The sequence below is a fragment of the Grammomys surdaster genome, unplaced genomic scaffold (assembly GCF_004785775.1).
Source record: "Grammomys surdaster isolate TR1022 unplaced genomic scaffold, NIH_TR_1.0 130, whole genome shotgun sequence".
Lineage (NCBI taxonomy): Eukaryota > Metazoa > Chordata > Mammalia > Rodentia > Muridae > Grammomys > Grammomys surdaster.
The window spans coordinates 10266027-10274898 of NW_021604588.1; the positions used below are offsets into that span (position 1 = coordinate 10266027).

An 8872-nucleotide genomic window follows, 5' to 3' on the forward strand; every position below is an offset into this window, starting at 1 on the left:
AGCCTTCATGACTGCAAATGTTGCTACTGTTATGAATCAAAATGTAAACACCTGTGTTTTCCGATGGTCTTAGGTGACTCCTGTGAAAGGGTCGTTGGGGGTCGTGACCCATAGGTTGAGAATCATGACCTAAGCAAGTTCTCTAAACTTGGATGCTTCATGTTGTCATTTGAGCCCCTTTCCCCCCCATTAACTCTTTCCCCCACCTCTGCCCCCACCCGCCCCCACCCCCGCCCCTGCCCTGCCCTTGCCCTGGTGCTCAGGAGCTTTCAAATCCAACCTCAAGCTATTTTCCTCTCTGAGCTCTCTACCCATCTCACCCATAAGCAGTTTCCCTCAGGTGCCTCCATGATTTCTTTACTGCAGTTCTTCTGGCAGGAGTACTTACCCTGCCATTTTTTCCTGGCAAGTTTGTTTTCTGGCTTAAAGACACAATTCTTATGTCATCTCTTCTGCAGAAACTTTTTTTTTTTTTAACTTTCCAGGAGTGTATTTCGGTACACCCACCAAACACCTTCCTATAGGTTATTATTCAATAGATCTTACTTATGTCATTTTCTCAGTAATAAAATCTGAGTCAGATCCCAAGGTACAGCTCTTCCCTTTGTGGTTTTTCAAACATTAAGCATTGGTGTGTGTGTGTGTGTGTGTGTGTGTGTGTGTGTGTGCGTGTAGGTTTATATTCATAAAAACTTATTGGAAACCTATCATGTTTACATATTATACCATATATTAGGTAGATATCAAGTACATAGGCCCAACTTCAACTCCTAAGACAAACCAAATATATTTCAGGGAAATATAAGGAACAATAGAAGACCAGAAGCTGATCCAGCCCTTGAGGGGAACCTAATCTGGACAGATGCAATCAGATAAGACAAGCCCTGAGTTTGGCCGTCTAAGAATGACTTTGGTGACTGTCACGGGCCTTTGTGACAGCTGAGTAGATCCTATCCCCCCACACTCTGCAGGAGCTCAATAAATACTCAGGAACTTAATAAATCAAAACAGGCTTGGGTTGAACTTAGCCTAGCCAGCAAATAATGCAAATCCTAAGATAGCCCCTATAAGTTTGATTTTCTTGTAGCTTGTCCAGGTTCTCAGTGGTAGAGGAAACTGGAGAGTAATTGTTCATCTGGGCACTTGGCACAGAACACAGCTAAGTCCACCAGGTCAAGTTTAACAGTCACTAAGTCCAGAGTCACCTGCTATTGTCTTCTTAGCTCTTGTCTTGCTCTTGATAATCTGCTTTCCACCAGTTAGCCATAGAATTCCCCCATAGACTTTAAAATGAAGCACACACTCAGTGGTCTCAGAGACAGGACCTCTCTGTGTCCCTCTGGCTCCCCTTTGCCCCTGTGCATCGCTATGTACAATGCCTCCATTTTATTTCTTGGGTATAGCAAATGCTTCAACTTCCTCAGCACATCGAGATCTTTCTCCCCATCAGTCTTTCATGCACGCTACTTATTCCCCTTGTCTGGAACGTACTGAAACAGGACAACTGTCTCATCCCTCTGGTCTTGGGTGATTTCCAAGAAGAAAACTGCTCTGACCTTCCTACATGCTAAGCCCTAAACAGATTTGCTCCAGCACACCCAAGGCTCTGCATTCCCAGAAGTCCACAAAGTACCCTGCGTACGTTTATGTTATCACACTGCAAACTTACTGTAGTTACGGGGCCACAGACAAGATGTCTGGATTTACTTCTGCATTGCTGTGCTCTGCAAAGCCCTGGGGATGCACAGGCAAGATGGGTAGGTGAAGGAAGCCTCCGATTCCCGAGTAAAGAGAAAGGGGAGAATTTACCAGAATGAAGGGGGGACTTTTTCTGCTTGCTGCTAGATTTTCAGCCTGGAACATATAAGCCCCTCAGTATGTGATAATTTAATAAATTAATTATAAAGTAGTAAGGGAGTAACATAAGAATAAATAAGAATATTGTGTCTACTTAAGTCATCTGGTCTTTATGCCTTCTTGTGTAGTAAGGTCTTGGGGAAACTGACTTCAGGAGAGAATACAGAACAACAATTCAAACACAGAACCTCATCTCCCACTGTTCAATATGAATTCTTCCTATCAACGGCCTTTAGGAAAGCTAATGAATCTTTTTTATGCCTATTGTTTTGTCTTTAATTGAGATTTATTGTGTGGTTAAGTGAACCATCATTAGCTAAGCAAGAAAGTATCCTTCATTACTTCTTAAAACCAAAATATTTGGCAAGCAAAATTCTTTAAAACTGAGAAATCAAATAGTATTTATTTCATTTGCTCATCTTATTACCATTAGGGTCCTCTAGGGTCTAGGAGTCATTTGGAAGCATAATACATAATTAAATCAGAAAATCAGGGATAGAGAGATGATGCAGTTGTAGAGCACTTGCTGGTCTTCCAGAGGACCCAGGTACATGTAACAGCATCAGGCATCTCACTGCTGCCTATCATCTCACTTCCAGGGAGTCTGATGCCCTCTGGTCCCCTTAGGCATTTGCATACATGTGGTACACATAACCTCACAAAGGCACATATACATAAATTAAAAATGAATTAATAATTTTTTTAAAGTAAAAAAATCATGCTGTCCCTCTCCTGTGACCTTGTTAGTTTTCTGTCACCTAAGGAAGGTGTTGCTGCTGGTTAAGCTCTTCGTGAACACATCTTTGATAATCACAGTGGACGAATGACAATGGGAAAGAATAGATGGCCAGACCTTTGGCTGGAGGTGACATTTTAGTGGTTTCTACTCTGGGTCTCAGTATAGACAGGAGTGAACTGGCTCACCAAGATGCCCTCAATGAATGTTCAAAGGTTCTTAGTATTTCTTGTCCAGTATCTCCTCAGGCATTCTCCTTCAACTCAACTACAAGGATGAGGCTAGTCCCCGCTCTTCGGACAGCTCAACAAACAGGTGTATATCGTCAGCTTCTTGGATTACTAAAACCATAAAATGGAGTAAACTCAGTCATTTATTGAAAACACAAGAAAGCATAAGTTTGTGATATTGAGTGATCAAATACTAAAATAAAATGCACTGTAAATTGTGATTTCACTGAGAGAGGACCCAGGTGACAATGTTTGGGAACATTGAGAGCCCATAGGTAGTAATGTGGAGCTTAGACAGTGGTAACCAGAGTGAGAACAATAACAGAATCCGTCCTCAGGTAATGAGGTTATTGCCTAACTCAGCAAGCATTGACTTTTCCTTGACCAACCTACCGAGAGGTAAGAGACGTTGCCTGAAGTCAAGCCTGAGCAGAACCACTCTCTGAGCCGTTACCCCTCAGAACGGGAATGTGGGGACAGCTGGATGATTTCTCACCACTTTTATAAATAATACTGTACTAGGAAACTGAAATAGATCGAGAATTGTCACTGGCACAGTAAAACTCTGTGACTTGCGTTTGGAGACTATTACAAGCTGAACTTAAGAGTGATGGAGGCAGCTTCCATCTCTAACAAACACTGGTCCAAATGGTTCTCACTGTGGAGATCAGAGGTACGAGGTGGGGGGCAGACAAGGAGAGAGAGATATCAATGAGGGAGAAATAAAACAAATGTTACATTACCTTTCCCTTTATATAATAAATCAAATATAGAAACCATCATCAATAATAAATATTTATTACTTATAATGTTTGAAATGAACATGAATGTCATCAAAAATAAAAAAATAACTTTATTTATGCAACACTTTCATTAAAAGTAAGTATAGCATAATTAGTCCATGGACTTGGGAACCGAGATGAGGTGCTTGGTGAGTGAGGAAACACTGTCCTGAGGCTGTTACCCGGACAGGGCTTTCGCTGTGCTGGCGGACCTCTGGGCTCGTGTGGGAACAGTTCCCGCCATGCTCCTTCTGGAGCTGTTCCTGCTATCCACAGTCTTGATCGCTGCTTTCACCCAGTTGGCTTGTGGATCAGCACAAATTTTTAGTTCTCGTTTGGTGACAAAACTATAATGTAAAGAAAAGATAATGTTAGCCCTATTGTCCAATGAAAGAGGATTTGTGCATAAATTGGCAGAAGAAGCCATCTTTCAGGACCGTCTGTGAGCACATTCATTCCGCTCTCTACTTTAATAAGGGACAGAGATCTTCAGGTGACAGCCAGTGCTTGGTGACTGTAATTCACCAGCACACCAAATACTGGAGCAAAAGTGGACTCTTAGGTCCGTCTAGTTCCAGCCCTACTTCCTTCTCCCACCTAGAACTACTCAAGTCTGTGGGAGAACTGGAGATGATTTTGCATGCGTTTCTAAGAGTGGAACTTGGTAAGTGTGCATTGGAGAGAGATTTTCCTTCTGCAAACGGGATTCTGGAGGACAGGGGTACCATGTAAGCAAATTCTGAATGTGTTCCTATGAGGTACAGCCACATATACGGTGCAGCACTCTATACATTAAGTATCCTACATTGGTGTGACTATTTGGGTAAGTCCTAGCATGGGCTGGCCAACAGAACTGGATACAATGTTCATCTGTTTTCTATGCAGACTCATCAGTTGAGCAAAAGAAGAAAATGGGGGTTCTATTCTTTTCTTTTTCCCAGTAATTGTCATTAGATGGGGCAGTAAGAAGACAAGATTAATAAAGACAGGACGAGCTACTGGCTAAGCTAAGATTTCCTCCACATTGACCCATTTTTTTCTGAGGACAGCAGAACTTCTTCCTACTCTATTTCAGGATAGGAACTTTGAGCTTTGAGCAGACACTTACATCACGGCTTTTATGGGTCCCTCCCTGATGGTATAGGTCTTGATTTTTTGAACTGGCAGCCGCTGGGTTTGAAAGCTCACACAGATACTCTCTTCTAGGACTTCAGTCCCCACACCTAGAAAAAGGAAACATAAATAAAACTGTAACTCAACAAGTGACAAGATCTGAGCCTTTTATTAAGTCAGTCTAAAATGTGATCAGAATATACCACTGCTTACTTCTATGGGAAAATGATTCATATTGGCACTCTGAGTCGCTTGTGCATTATAGATTGTGATACATGTCTGGCTAATTTTAAAAGCTATATTAGTAGTATTGTTTTAGGAATTTCATAGTAAATGTAACAAGGTTGATAGGCATAGTGGTACATTGCTTTAATCCCAATATTGGGGATCAGAGGCAGATGACTCTCTGAGAGTTCTGGGCTAGGCTGGTATACATAGTGAGTTTGGGGCTTGGCAGGACTGTGTAAATGAGACATAGTCTCACAAACAAACAGTAACAAGGTAGTATCCATCTTTGTATATTTTCACTAAGACAATTATGATAGCAGAATTCCCAGGAACACTCTCAACAGCTACTTACTTAGTGTGTCCTTTTGTGTTCCAAATGTCAAAGTCACTGATTCAGATGGGCACTGACCCTGATTTATGGAGTACATGCTATAGTGAGGGATCCAGGAAAGTAGAGAAACAGAAATCGTTTCAGATAAGGTGCTGTGAATCGGATCAAAGATGGGTGCGATACAGAGTGAACTGGGCAAGCTAACATTCAAGGAAGAACACAGTTCATATTTGACTGAATAAATAAATATGTTCTCATTTTTATTAGTCAAATGTGAAACACAGGTTGGAAGGGTTTTCTCTGGATTTCTTCTCAAAGGGATGGACCAAGGTAGCCAGTTACATTCCTATGTTCATAACTTGACCTTCCATTTCACAAGGAAAGATATCAAAGAGAATCCGTAGATTTGGGAGTTGGTAAAAATCCAAATAAGCAAAGTGTCTAGGTGCTAATTCCCTCCCTAGCCGGAGCTGCTGCTATGTGCTTCACAGCTGCAGAAGATCTCAGGTTATCACTGATAACGATCAAGTTTGAACTGTGGCATTGCTGCCACAGGAAGCCATTTGTCCATAATGTGCAACTAGAAGCTGTTTGCTTGCTCTGCTTTTCTTATGGCTCCTCTCCTTCATACTTCAACCTGTGCATTCCTTACCCGGCCAATATCATCCTATGCTGAACTACTCTGGACTCAATAGAAAAAGAGCTTCTAGCCTCTTTCAGCTTTCCATCACTACTTAAGAACGGTATTTCTCTGTGTCAAGTGTACATGGCTGCACAGGGCTGGCAGAGCCCTACTGTCTTCTACACCTAGAAACGTGCTGTTTTTCAGCAATGTTGAGGATCTATTAAAGAGTTTGTAGAACTAAGTCGAAGCAAAGATTATTTTTGTCCCATTTGGCATACACTAAAACACCACCAAGTTTTCCAAAACTCCTTTGAGTAGAAAACTTGCAAAACTGGAAGCAAGACCACACCTCCCCAGCCCACCCCTCAAGATCATCACCATGCCTGCCTTAGCCTGAGCCCTGCCAGATGGTACACCTGTCAACTCAACAAAGTGCTATTCCTTTAGCAGTATGTGACCCAACTGAACATTCTTGAAGGGTTTTTTTTTCGTCAATATTTCTTCTTTTACCCAATGTCAAGGATTTCCAGACTCTGTTTCCTTTACTCCCTTTATGCTCTTATAGAATCTATGATAAAGTTATAATATTACAGTCTAAGTGCACAGAAGAGGATACAAACAGATCTATAAGTCAACTCCAGCCAGTAGGAAAGGGTGACCCTTTAGGAAACATCAACTGATCACTGAGCTCAGTACTTCTACATTTTCCCTTGAGAATATCTTCCTGGCTCATTCGTCAATGTGAATTACCTGTTACTCTCTGTATCAAAGGCTGTCTTACAAACTCAAAAAGGCTATCATAAATGATAATATTCTCAACAATACTGGCAAGCTCCTCTATTTAGTTGAGAATAATATTGATTTTCTAGATATGAAGTTATAAACTTCTGGTCATTTTTTTGTTTGACTTTTTCAAGTAGAAAGCACTAATTTGCTTTGAACATATGTCTTTGAGAACATTCCCCACTGTGATAAAATTCTAAAAGAGTCTGATACTTTATCAAATCAATTTTAAGTAAACAAAAGCAAGGAACTCATTTGTAATCATTGACAGAATCAATAAAAATATTATTCTAAGGATATTTAATGAGCTTAAATAGTCATCAGTTTAAAAAAAACAGATTATTCCATTTTAGTTCCAGCTCACAGTGTTGAAATATATAGACAGAATATAGCATTCAACTTTAAATAAATAAGCATGAGTCCAAAATAGCTGAGTTGAAATTAGCACTTCCATTCTGTATATGAAGTTTGAGGCTTGACTGGAGAAAGCAGTTTATTCTAATCAAAACCTAATCAAACCTAGTACATGAGCCCACCTATTCTTTATCCCATTCACAGCTGCTTAGCTTACCTTCCACAACCTGTGTGGTGAGGCAGCAGAGTCCCAGGAAAGTCAGGAAGAGAAGTCTCATGGCTGAGGTCTTGCTGAGCTGTGCAGGAAGAATGTAGACCAGACTCCTCAGGAGCCCCTTTTATTTCCCTCAATGGTCAGCACACTTCCTGTGTTGAGAGGGGCTTTCAGAGTGGGTGTGGAATCATGGAAAGTCTTTGCAATGATGATGATTTTTTTTTTTTATTTAAACACAAGCTCCTTTGCTGTGTTCTAACCAACATGAGACCTTGTGGCCTTTTCTTCTCCCTGTGTGGTTAATGTGTCAATGAAACTCAATGTATGCATGAGAAGGTAGGTTTTTTTTTTTTTTACAGCTGTGAAGCTCAGGTCAGATCTTCCATCCTGAAGCCTGTCAGTGTCATGGCTCAGTGTGGTGACAGGACAAAGGAAGTGAGGCTGTGTGGTCACGGTGGGCCATCCCACCTGCCGCCTGTGACAGAAGGCATCTAGAACCACCGATCAGCCCCCGGTGCCCCTGCCTGACTCCACAGGAAAACAAAGACCATGCTGCTGCCCTGGCTTCTTCTTCCTTCTCATTCCTCCCCCTTACTCAGTTTACACCCCTGTATTCAAACTACTGGAGGAGGAACGACAGCATATCTCTGTGCATGCTTGCTGTTTGGGGGAAACACACATACTCAAGTATAGCTAAGCTTATTGAAAAACTGTTCTACAGTCTTATTTTAGAAAAAATAAAACCCATGAGAGAATAATTGTACCTTTCAAGGGAGCCGGAGGGGGGATTCGTGTTTAGGAGTGCCTGCTGCTCCTTCAGCGTTCCGTCCATCCTCAGCACCCACGTCATGCACTTCACAGTTGCTCATCACTCCTGAGAATCTGAAGGCCTCCTCTGATCTCCATGAGCACCTGACTACAGGCACTGGAAGACTCACTGACATACAAGTGGATAAATGAAATACAAGCTCTGGTGACTTTCCTTCCAGTGGTATTCATGTGTTCACACAATTATGATTGTTACAATTGCTATTTCAGCACCAAGTTAAACAGATGCTCCTGTTTCTTCTGTCTTTGCTTTTGTACTTTGAGCAAGCATACACACACTAACCAACCTTTCTGATATTCCATTTTAGTTTTGTTTCTTTATTTTATATAGTTCTCAATAAAGCATGTTTATTGATACTCTGTATCCTATAAGCTTTTGCCGTTAATGTTAGAAATATAAAAATAAATTATTATTTCCATGAGGATCATAAATTAATCTCTAAGAAAAATTTCATTAATGCCATTTAATCCAAGCAGTCTTCACTCTGAACTTTGAGAAAGAAAGTCTCAGGCACAGTTAATAGGAATGCTGGTTAGTATAACCCTTATGGAGAACAGTATGGGGCCCTCAGAATGATACACATTTCCATAAAGCACTGGGAAGAGAAGAAACTGATATACTAGTTGAAGAGAAATCCACCAATTGTCTTACATTCATTTGTTGCACGATACATAAACTCTGCTTCTATTTCTAAACTTGAATATACTAAAATATCTTTGAGTCTTCAAGTGCTCTAATTGAAAATACATTAATCAGTGGTAGTGGTACATCGTGCAATATAATTAATTGA

The 8872-nt window shown here is 40.9% G+C and overlaps 1 protein-coding gene across 1 annotated transcript; it reads right to left on the reverse strand.

The window, feature by feature from the left end:
* Positions 1–3605: 3605 nt before the first annotated feature.
* On the reverse strand, positions 3606–7383 carry LOC114615205 (lymphotactin-like). The gene is made up of 3 exons (XM_028760894.1): positions 7257–7383; positions 4714–4828; positions 3606–3952 (listed from the first exon to the last, which is right to left on the reverse strand). The coding sequence occupies exons 1-3, from the start codon at positions 7315–7317 to the stop codon at positions 3784–3786; spliced, it is 345 nt and encodes a 114-aa protein (XP_028616727.1). The 5' UTR covers positions 7318–7383; the 3' UTR covers positions 3606–3783.
* Positions 7384–8872: the final 1489 nt, after the last annotated feature.